Source organism: Nerophis lumbriciformis, linkage group LG27 (assembly GCF_033978685.3).
Source record: "Nerophis lumbriciformis linkage group LG27, RoL_Nlum_v2.1, whole genome shotgun sequence".
In the NCBI taxonomy this organism is placed as follows: Eukaryota; Metazoa; Chordata; class Actinopteri; order Syngnathiformes; family Syngnathidae; genus Nerophis; species Nerophis lumbriciformis.
This window is the reverse complement of record NC_084574.2, coordinates 22,982,315-23,006,532: the sequence shown is the minus strand read 5'-3', so window position 1 is coordinate 23,006,532 and position 24,218 is coordinate 22,982,315. Positions and strand designations below refer to the sequence as shown.

The 24,218-nt window shown below is 39.1% G+C and overlaps 1 protein-coding gene across 1 annotated transcript; it reads left to right on the top strand.

The window, feature by feature from the left end:
• Window position 1: 1 nt before the first annotated feature.
• cep44 (centrosomal protein 44) lies at window positions 2-22,806 on the top strand. Its single transcript, XM_061987841.2, has 11 exons — window positions 2-132; window positions 230-334; window positions 10,037-10,184; window positions 13,277-13,414; window positions 13,682-13,765; window positions 15,744-15,977; window positions 17,821-17,949; window positions 18,187-18,288; window positions 19,731-19,802; window positions 21,732-21,769; window positions 21,841-22,806. Exons 2-11 carry the CDS (start codon window positions 237-239, stop codon window positions 21,890-21,892), a joined length of 1,095 nt encoding a protein of 364 aa, XP_061843825.1. The 5' UTR covers window positions 2-132; window positions 230-236; the 3' UTR covers window positions 21,893-22,806.
• The last annotated feature ends 1,412 nt before the right edge of the window (window positions 22,807-24,218 follow it).

Below are 24,218 nucleotides of genomic sequence, written 5' to 3'. Positions count from 1 at the left end.
ACGTTGACGACTTTAGTCATATCCGCATCACGTGACCAGATGAGCCAATCCCGTGTCGGTGTGTCGATAACCCGGTAGAGACAAAAATGTCCGATCATCCAGTTTAACTTACTTGAGCAGAGTCTTGTCAAGGTAAGCAAATGCGTCGTACAGGTTTGTTGTTTTATAGTTTGAAAGACAGAGTTGCAGAAAAGTACATACATTTTATTTGTAACTTGTGTGTTCAAAGCGGCAAAATGCTGTCTTCTGGGGACTTGCAACTTCAAGGCTGTCTGCGTAAACTGGAAACTCTCTTGCGGGCAGTCAAGTACCCTGGAAATGTTGACTACAGCGGGTAAGTGGCTAATGTCGTCTCCGTCACGGCATCTAAAAAAACATGTTACTATAAAAAAAATATATATATATATCCAACCATCCATTTCCTACCGCTTGTCCCTTTTGGAGTCGCGGGGGGTGCTGGAGCCTATCTCAGCTGCATTCGAGCGGAAGGCGGGGTACACCCTGGACAAGTCGCCACCTCATCGCAGGGCCAACACATATATATATATGCATATATATATATATATTAGTGTTGTCCCGATACCAATATTTTGGTACCGGTACCAAAATTATTTCGATACTTCGGTACTTTTCTAAATAAAGGGGACCACAAACAATTGCATTATTGGCTGTATTTTAACAAAAAAATCTTACGGTACATTAAACATATGTTTCTTATTGCAAGTTTGTCCTTAAATAAAATAGTGAACATACAAGACAACTTGTCTTTTATTAGTAAGTAAACAAACAAAGGCTCCTAATTTGTCAAAATTATTAAGGACAAATGGTAGAAAATGAATTATTAATCGACTTGTTCATTTACTATTAATATCTGCTTACTTTCTCTCTTAACATGTTCTATCTGCACTTCTGTTAAAATGTAATAATCACTTATTCTTCTGTTGTTTGATACTTTACATTAGTTTTGGATGATACCACGAATTTGGGTATCAATCCGATACCAAGTAGTTACAGGTTCATACATTGGTCATATTCAAAGTCCTCATGTGTCCAGGGACATATTTCCTGAGTTTAAAAGCATTATATAAAATAAAAAAAGAAGTTGTTGTGATGCCAAAACATATCGACGTAATTGATATGTAGTAGTATCGACTAGATACTCGATAGTGGCGGACCGGTACTTTTCAGAGGCGGTATAGTACCGAAAATGATTCATTAGTATCGCGGTACTATACTAATACCGGTATACCGCACAACCCTAATATATATATATATGTATATATATTATATATATATATATATATTGATATATATATTGATATATATATTTATATATATATATATATAAATATATATATATATATATATATATTTATATATATATATTTTATTTTATTATTTTTTCTGCGATGAGGTGGCGACTTGTCCAGGGTGTACCCCGCCTTCTGCCCGATTGTAGCTGAGATAGGCTCCAGCGCCCCCCGCGACCCCAAAGGGAATAAGCGGTAGAAAATGGATGGATGGATGGATATTTTTTTTTATTTTTATTATTATTATTATTATATTTTTTGGAACAGTGTTGTCCAAAGAGTGGCCCAAGTCAATTTACAGCCCTCAGCTCTTTTTTTACTGGCCCGCGACTCCGACAGACAAAAGAAACACGTTTTTGATTATTTCCCCCCAAAATGGGACCTATAAACCAAAATACCCGTTGACTTATGCATCTTCTACATGGTGCTTGATGAACTCTACATGGTGCTTGATGAACATACGTACACATTTATTGCAAGATCTGGTAAAATTTTGAGTGTACTAAAGCCCTTAATACAGGGGTCGGCAACCAAAAACGTTGAAAGAGCCATATTGGACCAAAAATACAAAAAACAAATCTGTCTGGAGCCGTAAAATATGAAAAGCCGTATATACAGTGGGGCAAAAAAGTATTTAGTCAGCCACCAATTGTGCAAGTTCTCCCACTTAAAATGATGACATAGGTCTGTAATTTTCATCATAGGTAACACTTCAACTGTGAGAGACAGAATGTGAAAAAAAAATTCAGGAATTCACATTGTAGGATTTTTAAAGAATTTAATTGTAAATTATGGTGGAAAATAAGTATTTGGTCAATAACAAAAATTCAACTCAATACTTTGCAATATAACCTTTGTTATCAATAACAGAGGTCAAACGATTACTATAGGTCTTTACCAGGTTTGCACACACAGTAGCTGGTATTTTGGCCCATTCCTCCATGCAGATCTTCTCGAGAGCAGTGATGTTTTGGGGCTGTCGCCGAGCAACACGGACTTTCAACTCCCTCCACAGATTTTCTATGGGGTTGAGGTCTGGAGACTGGCTAGGCCACTCCAGGACTTTCAAATGCTTCTTACAAAGCCACTCCTTCGTTGCCCGGGCGGTGTGTTTGGGATCATTGTCATGCTGGAAGACCCAGCCACGTTTCATCTTCAAAGCTCTCACTGATGGAAGGAGGTTTTGGCTCAAAATCTCACGATACATGGCCCCATTCATTCTTTCCTTAACACGGATCAGTCGGCCTGTCCCCTTAGCAGAAAAACAGCCCCAAAGCATGATGTTTCCACCCCCATGCTTCACAGTAGGTATGGTGTTCTTGGGATGCAACTCAGTATTCTTCTTCCTCCAAACACGACGAGTTGAGTTTATACCAAAAAGCTCTATTTTGGTTTCATCTGACCACATGACATTCTCCCAATCCTCTGCTGTATCATCCATGTGCTCTCTGGCAAACTTCAGACGGGCCTGGACATGCACTGGCTAAAGCAGGGGGACACGTCTGGCACTGCAGGATTTGATTCCCTGTCGGCGTAGTGTGTTACTGATGGTAACCTTTGTTACTTTGGTCCCAGCTCTCTGCAGGTCATTCACCAGGTCCCCCTGTGTGGTTCTGGGATTTTTGCTCACCGTTCTCATGATCATTTTGACCCCACGGGATGAAATCTTGCGTGGAGCCCCAGATCGAGGGAGATTATCAGTGGTCTTGTATGTCTTCCATTTTCTGATAATTGCTCCCACAGTTGATTTTTTCACACCAAGCTGCGTGCCTATTGTAGATTCACTCTTCACAGTCTGGTGCAGGTCTACAATTCTTTTCCTGGTGTCCTTCGACAGCTCTTTGGTCTTGGCCATAGTGGGGTTTGGAGTCTGACTGTTTGAGGCTGTGGACAGGTGTCTTTTATACAGATAATGAGTTCAAACAGGTCCCATTAATACAGGTAACGAGTGGAGAACAGAAGAGCTTCTTAAAGAAGAAGTTACAGGTCTGTGAGAGCCAGAGATCTTCCTTGTTTGAAGTGACCAAATACTTATTTTCCACCATAATTTACAAATAAATTCTTTAAAAATCCTACAATGTGAATTCCTGGATTTTTTTTTCACATTCTGTCTCTCACAGTTGAAGTGTACCTATGATGAAAATTACAGACCTCTGTCATCATTTTAAGTGGGAGAACTTGCACAATCGGTGGCTGACTAAATACTTTTTTGCCCCACTGTAAGTGTTATAATGAAGGCAACACATGACGTAAGTGTCTATATTAGCTTTAATAGCCTACTATCAAGATGGCGATGTGTTGCAGGCTGAAGCAAATCTTCGTTGGCAGAAATGTTGAAATTTAATATTCTACACATTTTTACAACATTGCTACTCAGAAGGTGAGATAACTCCTGGAAATTACTGGCTTTTAATGGCCAAATGTATAGATGTGTGTGTCCAATTTAAAGGAAACGGCAGGCTGTCTTCTTTTAATAGATTTATTACAATCTTTGGCAAGCTAGGTAATGTTTGCTGTGGTCTGGAACAACATGGCACACAAACAACTATCAGAAATGCAGCCAATATTACATACAGATAATGTGTCATGAGACATGCAAAACTAAATTATATTCAAAGAGGATAAAAGTAAAGGATATTAAACAACCTCAAATATACCTACAAATGAGGCATAATGATGCAATATGTACATACAGCTAGCCTAAATAGCATGTTAGCCTGCAGTCATGCACTGACCAAATATGCCTGATTAGCACTCCAACAAGTCAATAACATCAACAAAGCTCACCTTTGTGCATTCACGCACAGCATAAAACGTTTGGTGGACAAAATGAGACAAAGAAGGAGTGGCTGATTTTACATGTAAACAAACTGTTGCGTCACAGTCCACATTATGGTGAGTTCAAGAACCGCCGAAATTGGTAGGACAAAACGATGTTCACCAAATACTCTCATCAGTGAAGCATACACACAAACATATTAAACAGTGGTAGTTCTAACAATCGGGAAGGTTTGTGTCATGTTTGAGAGCCGTGGGTTGCTGACCCCCGCCCTAATGTAATAATGATACTAATATTAATAAATAAGAAGAAGAAGAACTGATTAAACTATATTGTATCAGTTTTTGTTACTTTTTGGTGTATGTATGGATGCAGAGATGGCAGGCAAGTGCAGAAAAGAAGCCCTCTTTATTCGGGAAACGCAGGTAACACAGAAACAAAGATGTGCACCTGGGAAGTGTGCAAATAGAAAACTGGCGTATGAAGCGCAAAGCAAGTAAAGGTACATCGTTGAGGTACAAAGCAAAAAATTATCCAGTACAGAAAAGGTGACGCAGCCGTCGCTCAAGCCAGAAGAGTGGTGACAAATGAAGGCAAACAGGAAATGGAACAAAAAATAAGAGTGCTGGACAGGAAATAATACAAAATACAATAAACTAATACTAATTGTCATGTCAGATCATGAGAGGTTCTAGAATCTTGGATGTACAAAAAAATACAAAGTGGCCCCTACAGTCTCCAACATTTCTGAATTCAGCCTGCGCTGAGAAAAGTTTGGATACCCCTGCTTTAGAACTACCATGTTTAGAAACCAGTTTAGTCGACAGAGCTGTGTGGTAAAATTCTGTACTTGGCCTACTAAGTCCATACATGCGTTCACACTTGACAATGACCAAGATGAATCAGAGTCATATCAATTTCACACTTGGCACACTTTATTACTAGTTTCCAATAGGGATGTCCCGATCCAGGTTTTTGCACTTCCGATCCGATCCGATACCGATATTGTTTTTGCACTTCCGATCCGATACTGACCGATACCGATACTGACCGATACTGGCCTATCCGAGCATGTATTAAAGTTTAAAGTTATTTAGCCTACTTAGTTGTCAGAATCATGTTGAAAAGGGTTTTAGTACTCTTGATAACAACTAGCCAGCTGAATTAGGGGAGTTTGAATAATACACAATGGTTGGTAACAAGAAACTGACCTGTTTATTCAAGGATAAACACAAAATAGACAAAATTATACATGACAAACAGAAATGGCATCATTGAAACTAGGGCTGGGCAATATGGCCTTTTTTTAATGTTGCCATATTTTAAGGCCATATTGCGATACACGATATATATCTCGATATTTTGCCTCAGCCTTGAATGAACACTTGATGCATATAATCACAGCAGTATGATGATTCTATGTGTTTTGATTGATTGATTGAGACTTTTATTAGTAGTTTGCACAGTGAAGTACATATTCCGTACAATTGACCACTAAATGGTAACACCCCAATAAGTTTTTCAACTTGTTTAAGTCGGGGTCCACTTAAATTGATTCATGATACAGATATATACTATCAGATATATACTATCATCATAATACAGTCATCACACAAGATAATCACATTGAATTATTTACATTATTTATAATCCAGGGTGTGGAGGGGGGTGCCGGATGTAAGTGTCAAAAAGACAGCCAAAAGAGTTTGATATAAGAATACAGTGTTTCCCACAGGACAGGCATCTATTTGTGGTGGTGTGGTCGAGGGGCGGGGGGTGGCGGCGGCAGCGGCGATGACCAAGAAGAACGCGGAGTTGGAATATAATTACAACACTTTATGTACATATTTATATACAGATTTGAACAATTAGTTATTCACTGAAATATATTTATTAATTGTGGTTCTTACAAAAAATATATCTCATAAAATATAAAAGCTAAAATGTCTTTTAAAGCTCTGCCCCTTTAATTAGTGAATACTAAATAATTTAACTTTAGCCTACTACTACAACCATATTATTTACCAGCAACATGAAGTGAAACAGAGGCAGAGGTGTCCTGCCACAGTCAGTCAACCTCCTCCTGCTGCTGCTGAACAGGTCGCACCTGTGGTCCGGACTGTAGGCCTACCTCCTCTCCAAGTCGAGCCCTTTTCGGCCGTTGAAAATATTTTTCTATACTCATCTGTGTGAAGGAGTGAACATCCAACATTAGAATGTATTACTAACGAGCAGAACCGCTCTATGTACAGTGCCGTCTAACCTTCAGCGGCAGCAGCTCAACACATGCAGGGTTCAACGTTAAGGTTTTTTTCTACTTGCCCGACTTCTCAAATCTACTTGCCCCAATATTTTTACTTGTCCTGCCTAGGTTTTTTTCTGGCTGTGTAGTGCTCATGGCTTATATCTTACTAAAATCCTTCCCGTTGACTACACAGTATTTATTATTATTATTATTATTATTATTATCTATAATTACATTTAAATGACATTGCATACATGTAAAATTAAATGCTATTTCACATTATTTGACCAGTAGCAGTTACACTCATCTGAACAGGTCAGCCACCTGTTTAAAGCCCGATCACAGTTGAAATCTTGAAATGAAGGGCCTTTAATGGCCAAAACATTAACCTGGACAACATTTTAACAGCTGGTTGGCTCAGATTTTATTATTTTCATTGCATTCACATGCTGCAGTGGACAATTTAGCTTCAGTCCACGTGTGTTTATTGACAACAGGGTTATAACCTGGACACGTTAGCTCGTCGGTATGAAAACACGTGACTGTTACTACGTGCGTCTGCCCCGGACCCTGAGTCAAACAGCGGCGGTGTTAATGAGGCAGCGTCAGGCTGCTCACCGTCAGTGAAACGCTCGGTGAAATCGCGGATTAACGTTAAATATATGACGAGCCGCGAGCGATGCAGCTATAACCTATCTACCTATAACCTATATTACCCTCGTATTTTGATCCTTCGTCGTCGTCGTCTTCTTCTTCTTTTTCTGGCCCACCAGGTGAATTAAGTGCTATTGGCGGAGTTACAATGCATAGTAGGCTACTGCCACCTACTGCACCGGAGTTGTAACTACAAGGTACATTCACAGACAGAGTCCCATTGCTTTTATGAGCGGTCGATTGAGTCAAAAGCCGAAAAATCCATTTGTGGCGGACGTAATTCTTTCGTGGCGGGCCGCCACAAATAAATGAATGTGTGGGAAACACTGGAATAAATCTAAAGTTAAAATATAGGGTAGAAATGCACCCATTTGCAGGAAATGTAGTCTTGATTTTCAAAATTTTCTTTCAAGGCTTGCATGTCTACATTAAAACATTCTTCTTCATACTGCATTAATATATGCTACTTTTAAACTTTCATGCAGAGAAGGAAATCACAACTAAAAAAATCACTAATTTTTTCATACGGTGTTGATCTGGAAATTTTTGCCTCGGCATTTTGATGGTGTGGGCGTGTGGCACCGATTGGAGATAAGCGTCTCAACAGACGTTACAACATTTGAACAATGATGATGAAAACTGTTTTCTCTGTCGTGTCCGTGTGTCGAAAATTGTTATGCGCTTATTTTCTTATTTGAGTTTGTGCGTGGCATATAATTGTAATGCGCAGAGGACGTTTGAGCAGTGCGCAATTGCACAGGCGCGCACCTTAGAGAGAACGTTGGTCACACGGCTGCGCTAGCATCACAGCTAACGTTAGCCATGCTGCTACCTCTCTGCTCAGGGAGGACGTATACGTATGTGACGTATGACGTGACAGTATGTGACGTATGTAAGAAGGTGCGCTTGCTGTCTGTGAGAGGGAGACAGAAAAGAGTGAGAAGAGCCTGTCTTTTAATGCCAGCAGCTAAAAGCAACTGCGTGAGAATCCACAGACCTGTGGATGTGTTGAAGGTGTGCTGGAAAATGCGGAACGGAAATTAGGGAGCAACAGAAAAGTGGAATGTATTATTTAAATAGGTGCGTTGGAAAACACGGAGCGGAGTTTTTTTTTTAACTGGATCTGGATCGGCATTTTCCCATGCCTTGCCGATACGCATTTTTTGGCAAATATCGGCGGCCGATCCGATCCAAATATCGAGTTGTTTATGTGTGTTTTATAAAGCTAGCTTTGAAACAATTCTTGCAATAATTCACTTTTCTGTACATGTAAAGTACTGAATAGTACATAAATGCAGTAAATGAAGTTGTAAAACAGTAAAAATTGTTAGTGCACAGTGCACCAGTGGCGGTTTTAGCTGGTGCTCTTTGGGGGGGCCCCTTTCATAAGTATTGAAAAATGTAATTTATACATGTTTTATTCAATAAAAGAAAAAATAGTAACAAACCATAATAAAATGATCATGTAAAACTGATAAGTGGGGGTAAAAGCTGGCAAGTGTTTTATCGAGCGATCCAAATGTTTGGTGGTTGTAAATTACTATTAAATAGAAGAGAAGAATAAGGGGGAGTCTCCTCCACTCCAAAAGCATGAATGTCCGGCTAATTGGAGACTTTGGCTGTATGAGTGTGAATGGTTATTAGTATTGGGTTAGAGTCAGGCTTGTATACAGACCGTGTCCTGTGATTAGCTGGTGGTGACCAGCACAGGGTGTACCCCAACCTTTTACTCAAAGTCAACTTGGATACACTCCACCTCAGAGGATATTTAGACTTAGACTTAGACAAACTTTATTGATCCAAAAGGGAAATTGTTCCACACAGTAGCTCAGTTTCAAAGGATGGAAAGGGTAAGGATGGAAAGGATAATGCAGGTATTAAGTAGACTAAAATGTACCATAGTAGCAATGTAAAATATAACACATATGTAATATTTACATATTATATATACAGTATATAATATATACTAATATATGATTATATTATATTATATTATATTTTTGTATCATATATACAATGTTGTCTGTCTGTCTGTTGGCCCTGTGATGAGGTGGCGACTTGTCCAGAGTGTACACTGCCTTCCGCCCAAATGCAGCTGAGATAGGCTCCAGCACCCCCCGTGACCCCGGACGGGACAAGCAGTAGAAAATGGATGGGTGGATATACAATATATAACAAATCGCAATTACCGTGTAAAATATTACAGTATATGTAACAGCTGCAGCAGAAAAAAAAGGGCAGCATAAAATAGAGAGTAGATCCATCAAGAGCCTGTTGGAGTATGAGCTCCACTGTCCCTCAATTGTCTGGTGGAGTAGGTGGGCAGGATTGTCCATGATGGCAAGCAATTTGTCCAGTGTCCTCCTGTATCTCACTGACATAAACGCCTCCAACTGCGTGCCAATAGTTTGGCCGGCTTTCCGGATCAGTTTGTCAATCCGGTTTAAGTCCCTTTTGCTGGTGCTGCTCCCCCAACAAACCACTGCAAAGTACAGGGCACTGGCCACAACAGACTGAAAAAAAGATCTCCAACAGCTTGCTGCACACATTAAAGGACCTAAGCTTCCTCATGCCCTTCTTGTCCTTCTAGTCCAGTGTGCTGTTCAAGTGGACTCCCAGGTACTTGTACTGCCCCACTACTGCCACCTCCCGGCCCTGGATGTTGATGGGCTCCACAGACTCATTTGTGTTAGAAAATGAATGAATGAAAAGAAAAGATTGTGAGGAGAAAAGTTCAATGTTCCAAAACATTACATTAGTACTAATAACTTGTAAGGAAAAGTTAAAATATCCCATATATAGACTAACTACTAAAGCACTTAACTTCTGAGTTATATCTAAAAAAAACATAATCATTATAATAATAACTATATTGCATGGTTGACTGCTCTTCAGTATAATTCAGATGTAAAAGCAACACATCTACTTGCCTGTAGAATGTGATTGTTACTCTCTCTCTAAATATTTGAACTTTTTATTGTCTGTCATTAACTTGTGCTGCATGTCATATTCTTTGCCTTGTTTTACTCTCCTTTGATTTTGTATCAGCCTGTCCAAAGGAGACCCCTCAGCTTTTCTGCCAATTTTGAGCTTCACTCTCACCATCTTCTCTCCACCTTTTGCTGAGCAACTTGTGGCAGCTGGACTGGAGCTGACCGGCAAAACTGACCTGCGATTCACTGACTCACTCTATAAGGTACACTACTTCACACTAACACGTTGCATACGCAGTACATTTAAGGAGCCTCTCTTCTCTCACATTTTTATTTTTTCATAGAACAATTAAAGGCAAGCTACAGTATGTCGCTTTGAATTTTTGTCTGCAGCAATTTTCCGAACTAATTAGATTTTGTTTTGGTGGTAAACTGTTCAGTTTACTTACTGTACACTCATCCCGGGCATTCAATGTCATATTGATGTATTTAATCCATTCTTTAGTTTCTTTTATCACTTTATTATGTGTTGTGTTGCACTGCATCCAAACTTTCCTAAGTGCAATATAATGTTTCACCTTCCCGGGTTGCTGGACTTCTTTCAACCTCAAGGGGCACATAAGAACAAAAGTACCGTATTTTGCGGACTATAAGGCGCACTTAAAATCCTTTTTTTTTTCTCAAAACTCGACATTGCACCTTATAACCAGGTGCGCCTAATGTAAGGAATAAGTTTGGTTGAGCTTACCCACCTCGAAGCTATTTTATTTGGTACATGCTGTAATGATAAGTGTGACCGGTAGAAGGCAGTCAAACATAAGAGATAAGTTTAGGCTGCACTATGATGGCAGTCTCATACACAAGAGATACATGTAGATTGCAATATGACTCAAGTAAACAACACCAGCATTTTAAATATTCCATTGAAAATATAGAACATTACACACAATGCTCAAAAATCTATCAAAATGTTTTAGTATGACTTTGGTAAGCTATGAAGCCGCACCGCTTGAAGCATTGTACTGTGCATCAACATACAAGTATTATTATGGTGTGTGTATAAGATAAGACATATTATCTGGCGGGGTTTTTTTGCAATAGTATGCAAAAGCAACTTTTGTTACCTTCTGGTACCTGCTGCTGATCTGTATTTGGGATAAATCCTGAAAAATTGGGTGCTCCGATGCCGTAGTCGATAAGCTTCTTATTTTTCTCTATCTTGTTATAGGACATTCATCCTCCGCTGTTGCCATTTCTAATATAAAGTAGTGTAAAGTTCTTACTTAACACTTGTCAGTAAACTCGCCATGAAAGCGCTAAAACATACCGGTGTAGTGAGTTTACATTATTCACCCAAGGAACTTTAGTTATTAGAGAGTTCCGGTCGGACGGCTTTTCACGGGTGTTTTTTTTTCGGATGAGAAGATGCTGCTCCGTTATTAATTGAAGTAAAGTCTGAATGTCATTAAAACAGTTAGCTCCATCTTTTGACACTTCTTCCACGCTCGTCCTTGCACGCTACACCGCTACAACAAAGATGACGGGGAGAAGACGCTGCCGAAGGTGAGCCACGTAAATAAGACCGCCCACAAAACGGTGCATCCTGAAGAGACTGTCAGAAAGCGACTTGAAGATGATCTGTAAAACATAATCTATGCAACATATTGACCAAATAACCACCATTACATGTTATGTAGACCAGTGTTTTAAATTTAGAAAAAAATAAATAACATGACTCCTTAATACGCCTTATAATCCGGTGCGCCTAATATATGAAAACAGATAAAAAATAGACCATTCATCGGCAGTGTGCCTTATAAACCGGTGGGCCCTATGGTCCGGAAAATATGGTACTTGGGAGAATGGGAGAATGCGCAAAAAGGCAGATTTGACTGAGAACCCCACATTCAAGGATTTTTCCACCGAATGCAACCCTAGAGCAGCTTGGAGGAAAGCACGCACTGGCAGACTTAAAGGAGACCTGTTAAGCAAAACTAACTTTTCTTACCTGTCAGTGGCCTTGTGGTTAGAGTGTCCGCACTGAGATCGGTAGGTTGTGAGTTCAAACCCCGGCCGAGTAATACCAAAGACTATAAAATTGTGACCCATTACATCCCTGCTTGACACTCAGCATCAAGGGTTAGAATTGGGGGTTAAATCACCAAAAATTATTCCTGGGCGCGGACACCACTGCTGCTCACGGCTCCCCTCACCTCCCAGGGGGTGATCAAGGGTGATGGGTCAAATGCAGAGAATGCTTTTGCCACACCCAGTGTGTAAGATAACTTTAACTTTATAACTTTACCTGTTGGTACCTGTTTTGTGTATTTGGGATCTGCATAAGTCCCGAAAATGTGTAATCATACCAAAGAGGCATGGCGGAGGTTTTTCTAAAATAATTTTGCTTTCCTTCATACCTCTTCCAAACAAGTCGTTTGGAGTTTGCCCCGTTTGTGACGTTTTTCCCCATTGGTGACATCCGAGGATATCTTCTTATATGGTGACATCTTACCCAAAGAGCTTTGGAGTCAATAAGCTCCTTCTGTTTTTCTACCCCTAGTGTTGTGGGGCAGACTGGCTCGTACATGCACATGCATCCTCCGCTGTTGCCATTTCTAATACAATGTAGCATAGAGTTTTAACTTAAATCTGTCAGTAGACTCCATATGGACGCACTAAAAACGACAACATGGCTGGCGGGCAGAAGACGCAGTCGAAGTGGAGGCACGTAAATAAAACCACCCACACAATACTTGCATCCTAAAGAGACGGTCAGCAAGTGGCTTGATGACAGTCTATAAAACATAATCTGTGCAAAATTTTGACTGAAGAACCACGATTACATGATATGTAGACCACAAGGAAGTGTTTTAAATGTAAGAAAAAAATCATAATGAGACGGCATGGCGCAGTGGCAGAGTGGCCGTGCGCGACCCGAGGGTCCCTGGTTCAATCCCCACCTAGTACCAACCTCGTCATGTCCGTTGTGTCCTGAGCAAGACACTTCACCCTTGCTCCTGATGGGTGCTGGTTAGCGCCTTGCATGGCAGCTCCCGCCATCAGTGTGTGAATGTGTGTGTGAATGGGTAAATGTGGAAGTAGTGTCAAAGCGCTTTGAGTACCTTGAAGGTAGAAAAGCGCTATACAAGTACAACCCATTTATCATTTATTTATTTATAATATGACCCCTTTAAGGTTGAGGGGAGAGTGCTGCGCAGCCAGAATCTGCACAGTTGCGCAGCTTTTTTCCACTTAAGCACATGGGAGAATAGGGGCATAGTGCATTGGGCAGTAGACCATTTTTTTTCAAAATGATCTTATTCATTCTTTTCAACCTCTTTGTTTGCTTTTTAAGATTCTGCGAGACATATTCCACTATAAACCCGTCCTCTCTAAGCAACAGTTCCTGCAGAAGGGTTTCTGTCAAAAAAAGATTTCTACAGTTTGTGACATTATTGACTTGGTCCTGAAGAGGAACAATGAGCTGAAAAAGGTACATACAATTCTAAATTTATATTTTCTTATCAAACTGTTAAAATGCTGAATATGTTTATATTTGTATTAGCGATGGACTTATATGGTTGCATCAAAGCATACTTGCTTAATACCCAACTTTGACTGTCTCTCCTGACCACACTCTGAAAAACCCTACAAGAAAATACACTTCCATTAAAATTCCTTGTTTTCCTCATTAGCTTGTGTTCTCGCAATTTGCATCTGCTTTTTGAGGTAATTTTACTTTTTTGTGTGTATTCTCTAGCCCAGAGTCAGAAATCCTGTATCACACAAGCACATCAGAGGAGAAGATCATCCATCACTAACCAAGCCGGACATTGTTAATATAGTAAGTAGGCATGTGACAGTACGCCATCATCATAGATCAGTACATTACTCAGTGTCAGAGACTAGTCGGGGAACAAAATGTAAAATATTTTGTATAAGTAGCTTTACTCATTTAAAAAATGTTACATAATAAACTGCTAGAAAAAACAATGAAGTTGGCACGTTGTGTAATTCGTAAATAAAAACAGAATACAATGATTAGCAAATTATTTTCAACTTATATTTAATTGAATTGACTGCAAAGACAAGACACTTAATGTTCGAACTGAAAAACTTTTTTTTTTTGCAAATAATCATTCACTTAGAATTTAATGTCAGCAACACATTGCGAAAAAGTTGGCACAGGGGCATTTTTACACTGTGTTACATGGCCTTTCCTTATAACGACACTCAGCAAACGTTTGGGAACTGAGGAGACCAATTTTTTAAGGTTTTAAGGTAGAATTATTTCCCATTGTTGCTTGATGTACAGTCCGCGGTCTCCGTTGTGGTATTTTAGGCTTCATATTGTGCCACACATTTTCAATGGGAGACAGGTCTGGACTACAGGCAGGCCAGTCTAGTACCCGCACTCTTTTACTATGAAGCCACACTGTTGTAACAGGTGGCTTAGCATTGTCATGCTGAAATAAGCAGGGGCGTCCATTATAATGTTGCTTGGATGTGTCTTTCAGCATTAATGGTGCCTTCACAGATGTGTAAGTTACCCATGCCATGGGCACTAATACACCCCCATACCATGACAGACACTGGCTTTTGAACTTTGCGCCTATAACAATCCGAATGGTTATTTTTCTTTTTGTGCCAGAGGACACAAGGTCCACAATTTTCAAAAACAATTTGAAATGTGGACTCGTCAGACCACAGAACACTTTTCCACTTTGCATCAGTCCATCTTAGATGTGCTCTGGCCCAGCGAAGCCGGCGGCGTTTTTGGGTGTTGTTGATGAATGGCTTTCGCTTTGCATAGTAGAGTTTTAACTTGCACTTACAGATGTAGCGACCAATTGTAGTTACTGACAGTGGTTTTCTGAAGTGTTCCTGAGCCCATGTGGTGATATCCTTTACACACTGATGTCGCTTTTTGATGCAATACCACATGAGGGATTGAAAGTTTGTGATATCATCGCTTGCAGTGATTTCTCCAGATTCTCTGAACCTTTTGTTGATATTACGGATCGTAGATTGTGACATCCCTACATTCCTTGCAATAGCTTGTTGAGAAATGTTTTTCTTAAATTGTTGGACAATTTGCTTACGCATTTATTGAGAAAGTGGTGACCCTCGCAACATCCTTGTTTGTGAATGACTGAGCATTTCATGGAAGCTGCTCTTATACCCATTCATGGCACCTTACTGTTCCCAATTAGCCCGTTCACCTGTGGGATTTTTCAAATAAGTGTTTGATGAGTATTCCTCAACTTTCTCAGTCTTTTTTGCCACTTTTGCCAGCTTTTTTGAAACATGTTGCATGCATCAAATTCCAAATGAGCTAATATTTGCAAAAAATAACAAAGTTTTCCAGTTCAAACGTTAAGTATCTTGTCTTTGCAGTCTATTCAATTGAAAATATGTTGTAAAGGATTAGCAAATCATTGTATTCTGTTTTTATTTACGATTTACACAACATGCCAACTTCACTGGTTTTGGGGTTTGTACATTCAATTTGGCAATAATGCTTCATATAACTTTCATAAAACAATTTAATTTGTGCTCAATAATCTAGATCTAATAAGTAGTAGACCTAAATACATTTGTATATCTAAATTATTGTAGATTGTCAAATATATACATTTATATATATATATATATATATATATATATATATATATACAATAATTGTTTACGTTTGATTAACGTTTCTATACTCATAAAGCTTCTGGATGGTGCAGTGTGCATTGGAGGGAAACAGTTGCTGCAATGCTTTATCTTGGGAATTAATCCGATAAATAATTATCTCAATTTCACTCTTGTCTTAGGTCTCTGACCGTCCTCATGTTGTAAATCACATGCAAAAAGAGGAATCACCACCACGTCACAGTGAAATGCCGCTCTTGCATGATGACGTGTTTTCATCCGATTCTCCTAAAAACTTGAACACCCAGCTTGATGTACATGAACATGAGCAGCAGGAGGAGGAGGAGGAGGAAGAGGAAGAGGAGGAGGAAGAGGAAAAGGAGGAGGAGGAGGAGGAGGAAGAAGAGGCGGTCCTTGTAAGGATTCCCTAAAGCTTTTCATTGCATTGCAAATACAAGTAAAGTTAGAACTCATGCTATATCGTATGTTGTCTGTCAAATATAATCTGGCACATTTTGGACGAAAAAAAACTACTAACTGTTGTCTTCACTCTTTAGGTCAGTGTTTTTCAACCACTGTGCCGCGGCACACTAGTTTTGCCGTGAGATGCAGTCTGGTGTGCCGTGGGAGATTATGTAATTTCTAGGGATATCCGATAATGGCTTTTGCTGATATTCCGATATTGTCCAACTCTTTAATTACCGATACCGATACTGATAATATACAGTCGTGGAATTAACACATTATTATGCCTAATTTGGACAACCAGGTATGGTGAAGATAAGGTCCTTTTTAAAAAATAAAATAAAATAAAATAAGATAAATGAATTAAACATTTTCTTGAATAAAAAAGATAGTAAAACAATATAAAAACAGTTACATAGAATCTAGTAATTAATGAAAATGAGTAAAATTAACCGTTAAAGGTTAGTACTATTAGTGGACCAGCAGCACGCACAATCATGTATGCTTACGGACTGTATCCCTTGCAGACTGTATTGATATATATTGATATATAATGTAGGAACCAGAATATTAATAACAGAAAGAAACAACCCTTTTGTGTGAATGAGTGTAAATCGGGGAGGGAAGTTTTTTGGGTTGGTGCACTAATTGTAAGTGTATCTTGTGTTTTTTATGTTGATTTAATAAAAAAACAAAAAAAAACGATACGATATTCAAAAAAACGATACCGATAATTTCCGACATTACATTTTAAAGCAATTATCGAACATCTCTAGTAATTTCACCTATTTGTGTTAAAAATATTTTTTGCCAACCACTAATTATAATCTGCAAAATATGTGCCGTTGTTGTGTATCGGTGCTGTCTAGAGCTCGGCAGAGTAACCATGTAATACTCTTTCATATCAGTAGGTGGCAACCGGTAGTTAATTGCTTTGTAGATGTCGGGAACACGTCGTGTGAGACGACAAGGGTTTGTCGTCATATCTAATGCTTAAACCAAAAATAAACAAAAGGTGAGTGCCCCTAAGAAAAGGCATTGAAGCTTAGGGAAGGCTATGCAGAACGAAACTAAAACTGAAGTAACAAAGTAAACAAAAACAGAATGCTGGACGACAGCAAAGACTTACTGTGGAGCCAAGACGGCGTCCACAAAGTACATCCGAACATAAAATGACAATCAACAATGTCCACACAAAGAAGGATAAAAACAACTTCAATAGTCTCGATTGCTAAAACAAAGTAGATGCGGGGAATATCGTTTAAGGAAGATATGAAACTGCTACAGGAGAATACCAACAAAACCAAAATAGGAGCGCAAGACAAGAACTAAAACACTACACAGGAAAACAGCAAAAAACTCAAAATAAGTCAGGGCGTGATGTGACAGGTCGTGACTGTACACCTACTTTGAGACAAGAGCTATATTGATGCATGCTTGGTTATGGTTTAAAGTCATATCCAACAATTGTGACGACGACTTTTGACTGTCAACTGAGTTTCGTTTTTGTAATGATTTCTGCTGGTGGTGTGCCTCCGGATTTTTTCAATGAAAAAAAATGTGCCTCGGCTCAAAAAAGGTTGAAAAACACTGGATTCGGCCACACTTTACAGTACTTGAAGCTTGTTAAGATGCTTTAAAAAAGTTTTGGTAGAAATATACATGTTTGGTCGTTTGTCTGAGCCAAAGTAAACCGATCAAATAAAGCACACAATAATTAGAAACCGAAGGGTTACTGCATGCTTTCAATTTGTCACAGAGTTTACAAATGCACAATGTCATTGTGTCTTTCAGTCTTCCAATGTTGAGCAAAGGCTTTCTGCTATGGAAGTGAAAATTGAGAGTCTTCTTTGTGGTCTTCAAAGGCTCAGTGCTCTGGAGGAACATCTGGAGGAGCTAGAGAGCCGAAGTATCCCTGAAAAAGTGATTATGACACATTTTATTCATTTATAACAAAATATTTTTGCAGACAAGCTTAAGCCACTTTTTGGGACAATACTATTCTGATGCTAAAATCCAGTTTAGTTTATAGAAAGGCTAATGAAACAAATCATTAAATTGATCCATTTTTTTTCAACTCTCTACAGTTTTACCAAAAATCTACACATGAGGTCAGAAGTATACATACTGTATATATTCTGTGCTTTTGTATTGTTACAGAAGGAGGAAGGAGAAGTCATCACAATACCTCGAGAGAGCTGGGAAAATCTTATTGGTAGAGTCTTTTTGCTGGAAACCAAAATGGAACTGGGCCTTGTGAAGGTAGGACACATGCAGTCAAACACACCACTTCTTCTATTGTTTTTTTTGTTTTTTAATATAACCTGACAAATGAAGTACACGGAAAAAAAGCTAATCATTATTGGTTGAAACATTGTAGATGGCAGAAAAACAAGTCACTTAAAAAATTAGATGTGAATGTCACATTAATGTGAATGTCACATTAAAAAATAGCTCTCTAATCTAAATTAGAGAGCTATTTTTTAATGATCTAAAAGTACTAATGTTAAAATAAAAATTGTAGAAAATGGAATACTTTTGCACACATGTAGGTAATAAACGATAAAACAAAGAACACCACACTTACAGTCTCTAATTTCCTTAAATCTATATGTAGTTTGTTTTGAAAATGAAAAATATCAAAATGGCCCACAGTCTCCTTTTATTTTTAGTGTGCGGCTCTCAGTGGATATGTTTGGTCATCGATGCTTTAGGAAACGGAAGGCTTGTTTCCAGCTGTGTTTGTGCTAATGCTCAAAACAAATCAACATGCAATATGCAGTGGTCTGTGCAGAAAACACAAATGCGGACACATACGCATTCTCTCACAGAAGTGAGTACAGAACTCTCATTTCAGCAACCGTTCTTTTGACTGTATGTCAAGGGACAATACCGGAAAAGATAGTACCGTATTTTTCGGAGTATAAGTCGCACCGGAGTATAAGTCTCACCTGCCAAAAATGCATAATAAAAAAGGAAAAAAACATATATAAGTCGCACTGGAGCCCGGCCAAACTATGAAAAAAACTGCGACTTATAGTCCGAAAAATACGGTAAACGTTATACTTTAAAGTAGTCAGTGTACAGCTTGTTTAGTAAAAAATAAGGTATCGTATTTTTCAGACCATAGGGCGCACTGGATTATAAGGCGCACTGCTGATTAATGGTGTATTTTTGTATCTTTTTTCATATATTAGGCGCACCGGCTTATATGGCGCACTAAAGGAGTCATATTTATAAATAAATGATAAATGGGTTGTACTTGTATAGCGCTTTTCTACCTTCAAGGTACTCAAAGCGCTTTGACACTACTTCCACATTTACCCATTCACACACACATTCACACACTGATGGAGGGAGCTGCCATGCAAGGCGCTAACCAGCACCCATCAGGAGCAAGGGTGAAGTGTCTTGCTCAGGACACAACGGACATGACGAGGTTGGTACTAGGTGGGGATTGAACCAGGGACCCTTGGGTTGCGCACGGCCACTCTCCCACTGCGCCACGCCGTCCCTCATTTATTTATTTTCTAAATGGAAAATACTTCCTTGTGGTCTACATAACAAGTGATGGTGGTTCTTTGGTCAAAATGTTGCATTAAGTTAGAAGAAAACTAACAGTAATACTAAAAAGTGCAGGTTGTAACTATGTTAGTGTCGTGCACCATCATGTAAATGCCATGACATGTGCCTGTTTTTTGTAGTCGTGTGTACCTCCAACATGCCAGACCTCATCTGCACCACCCTATGTCAGCTCCATGTCTGATGTTTTAAAGGTGAGACCTTCTTTGATAGTTGGAATCCACTAGAACATTCTGTGTAGAGTTTGTGTGTTCTCCTTGTGTGTCTGTGTTTTCTCCTCCCAAATTCCAAAAATGTGCATGTTGTAGACCAATTTGTACATAGGTATGATTGAATGTGAATGAGGAATTCTTGTCGGTGTGTACAAAACCAGTGAAATTGGCACGTTGTGTAATTCGTAAATAAAAACCAAATACGAGGATTTGGAAATCCTTTTCAACTTATATTAAATTGAATAGACTGCAAAGACAAGATATTTCATGTTCGAACTGAGAAACTTAGATTTTTTTTTGCAAATAATTATTAACTTAGAATTTAAAGGCAGCAACACATTGCAAACAAGTTTGCACAGGGGCATTGTTACCACTGTGTTACATGGCCATTCCTTTTAACAACACTCTGTAAACGTTTGGGAACTGAAGAGACCAATTTTTGAAGCTTTTCAGGTGGAATTCTTTCCCATTCTTGCTTGATGTACAGCTTAAGTTGTTCAGCAGTCCGGGGTCTCTGTTGTGATATTCTAGGCTTCATAATGCGCCACACATTTTCAAAGGGAGACAGGTCTGGACTACAGGCAGGCCAGTCTAGTACCTGCACTCTTTTACTATGAAGCCACACTGTAGTGACTCGTGGCTTGACATTGTCTTGCTGAAATAAGCAGGGGCGTCCATGATAACGTTGCTCGGATGGCAACATATGTTGCTCCAAAACCTGTATGTACCTTTCAGCATTAATGGTGCCTTCACAGATGTGTAAGTTACCCATGCTTTGGGCACTAATACACCCCCATACCATCACACATGATGGCTTTTGAACTTTGCGCCTATAACAATCCGAATGGTTCTTTTCCTCTTTGTTCCGGAGGACGCGACGTCCACAGTTTCTAAAAACAATTTGAAATGTGGACGCGTCAGACCACAGAACACTTTTCCACTTTGCATCAGTCCATCTTAGATGAGCTCGGGCCCAGCGAAACCGGCGGCGTTTCTGGGTGTTGTTGATAAATGGCTTTCGCTTTGCATAGTAGAGTTTTAACTTGCACTTACAAGTGTTCTGAAGTGTTCCTGAGCCCATGTGGTGATATCCTTTACACACTGTCGCTTTTTGATGCAGTACCGCCTGTGGGTTCGAAGGTCCATAATATCATCGCTTACGTGCAGTGATTTCTCCAGATTCTCTGAACCTTTTGATGATATTACAGACCGTAGATGGTGAAATCCCTAAATTCCTTGCAACAGCTCGTTGAGAAATGTTGTTCTTAAATTGTTGGACAATTTGCTCACATATTTGTTCACAAAGTGGTGACCCTCGCCCCATCCTTGTTTGTGAATGACTGAGCATTTCATGGAAGCTGCTTTTATACCCAATCATGGCACCCACCTGTTCCCAATTAGCATGTTCACCTGTTGGATGTTCCAAATAAGTGTTTGATGAGCATTCCTCAACTTTCTCCGTCTTTTCTGCCACTAGTGCCAGCTTTTTTGAAACATGTTGCAGGCACCAAATTCCAAATGAGCTAATATTTGCGGAAAATAACAAAGCTTTCCAGTTTGAACGTTAAGTATCTTGTCTTTGCAGTCTATTCAATTGAATATAGGTTGACAAGGATTTGCAAATCATTGTATTCTGTTTTATTTACCATTTACACGTCGTGCCAACTTCACTGGTTTTGGGTTTTGTAAAGGTGCATCTTAATAACCATTGAGTCGTGCGACTCAGTTTATCAACAACGCGCATGTACAATATGATTATTATTATTGTGGAGATACATTTCAATGGTGTATCAGTGTAAAAAGCTATCTTACTAAAATGTGTTCATATACAGTAGATTACGTTATCTATTTGCATTTAGCATTAGCATTTGAACATTGTTTCATTAAGTACATGTCTCGCTCTTTGTCCAGGATGATTTAAAAGACAGACTACATCGGATCAACAGCATGTAAGTCATTTGTTTGCTTAAATATCATTTTAAAAACATGTAATTGACTGTTCTTGTGTTTTGACATACAGGCTGAAGAGTACCTCCACGCTGATTATTACAGAATCCTCCACAGAAAACTGATCAATGATTTGCCATTTTTCCTATGTAGTAACTTCCAAGTATTCACAGAAGATCCTGTTCATTATCTGCTATTGTGAAAATGTAGTTATCTTTTTGAGAAAGTTAAAAGGTATAGATACTGTACAGACAAACTGGCAGTTGGTGTTGGGTCATGTTTTCATCTTGCCATAAATTGTCATTTAAAGGTGCTGTAAATGGAAATATTTTTTATAATGATGTGCTGGCAAATTATGCATTTTTGAATACAATCAATCATTAATATTGCTATTTTGAGCTCTGCACTGTTGAAGACTCATCAAGCACCCATTCACACTTGCTGCCTGTTAGATATTAGAAGTAAAATAAATGCAGTGTTTCCACCAATTTACAGCGAAGAGGTGGCAGGGGCATCAACTGTTCGCCTTACCCCCAAATTTTCTAAATGATCGTTATCTCTATATACCATAACTAGATTAAATGTGTCTTAAAACCATAATTTATGTTTTCTGTCATTGTTTGTTGATATTACTTGTTTATGTTGTAATTCCTTGGCTGTTTCTGCCACATCATGTCATTAGCAGGAGGCACAAATAAGTCTGTTAATAGGTTAAAGCAGACGGGAAAGGACGCACGATGTCTTTTTAAATGATTTATTTTGACACAGAGTAATTAGATACACCATGTAAGAATGTGATAATGCTGGCAGTGTTATTAGTTGTGCAAGTGTAACTATGTGAGCCTGATGTGATGAATTTTTGGAGGATAACCAAACTAAACGGCTGCGATGTCTTTTAACTTATGCTTAAGAGACGTATGACGTAATTTGCGTTGTGAAAAAAATAAATAATGTCTTTGTTTTTCCAAATTATACAGTATGTCACAACACTGTTCTTTAGCAGCTCATTGTATTTTTAGCATACTACAAGACATTTGTGAAATGCAAAAAATATATTTTACAAACTTCGAAACCAGTGAAGTTGGCACGTTGTGTGAATCGTAAATAAAAACAGAATACAAAGATTTGTAAATCATTTTCGACGTACAGTTTATTCAATTGAATAGAACTGGAAAACTTTATTTTTGCAAATATTAGCTCATTTGGAATTTGATGCCTGCAACATGTTTCAAAAAAGATGGCACAAGTGGCAAAAAAAAGACTGATAAAGTTGGGGAATGCTCATCAAACACTTATTTGGAACATCCCACAGGTGGACAGGCTAATTGGGAACAGGTGGGTGCCATGATTGGGTATAAAAGCAGCTTCCATGAAATGCTCAGTCATTCACAAGCAAAGATGGGGCGAGGGTCACCACTTTGTGAACAAATGCATGAGCAAATTGTCCAACAGTTTAAGAACAACATTTCTCAACGAGCTATTGCAAGGAATTTAGGGATTTCACCATCTACGGTCCGTAATATCATCAAAAGGTTCAGAGAATCTGGAGAAATCACTGCACGTAAGCAGCTAAGTCCGTGACCTTCGATCCCTCAGGCGGTACTGCATCAAAAAGCGACATCAGTGTGTAAAGGATATCACCACATGAACTCAGGAACACTTCAGAAAACCACTATCAGTAACTACAGTTCATCCCTACATCTGTAAGTGCAAGTTAAAACTCTACTATGCAAAGCGAAAGCCATTCATCAACAACACCCAGAAACGCCGCCGGCTTCACTGGGCCCGAGCTCATCTAAGATGGACTGATGCAAAGTGGAAAAGTCTTCTGTTTGACGAGTCCACATTTCAAATTGTTTTTGGAAACTGTGGACGTCGTGTCCTCCGAAACAAAGAGGAAAAGAACCATCCGGATTGTTATAGGCGCAAAGTTGAAAAGCCAGCATCTGTGATGGTATGGGGGTGTATTAGTGCCCAAGACATGGGTAACTTACACATCTGTGAAGGCACCATTAATGCTGAAAGGTACATGCAGGTTTTGGAGCAACATATGTTGCCATCCAAGCAACATTATCATGGACGCCCCTGCTTATTTCAGCAAGACAATGCCAAGCCACGTGTGACAACAGCGTGGCTTCATAGTAAAAGAGTGCGAGTACTAGACTGGCCTGCCTGTAGTCCAGACTTGTCTCCCATTGAAAATGTGTGGCGCATTATGAAACCTAAAATAGGACGACGGAGACTGTTGAACAACTTAAGCTGTACATCAAGCAAGAATGGGAAAGAATTCCACCTGAAAAGCGTCAAAAATTGGTCTCCTCAGTTCCCGAACGTTTACTGAGTGTTGTTAAAAGGAAAGGCCATGTAACACAGTGGTAAAAATGCCCCTGTGCCAACTTTTTTGCAATGTGTTGCTGCCATTAAATTCTAAGTCATTGATTATTTGCAAAA

Excerpts from the sequence above, each read along its gene's own strand:
- cep44 (XM_061987841.2), top strand. The coding sequence starts at position 237 with ATGCTGTCTTCTGGGGACTTGCAACTTCAAGGCTGTCTGCGTAAACTG. Across the intron at positions 17,950-18,186 it reads GCCGAAGTATCCCTGAAAAA|AAGGAGGAAGGAGAAGTCAT; the intron begins GTGATTATGACA and ends GTATTGTTACAG. Across the intron at positions 19,803-21,731 it reads CCATGTCTGATGTTTTAAAG|GATGATTTAAAAGACAGACT; the intron begins GTGAGACCTTCT and ends CTCTTTGTCCAG.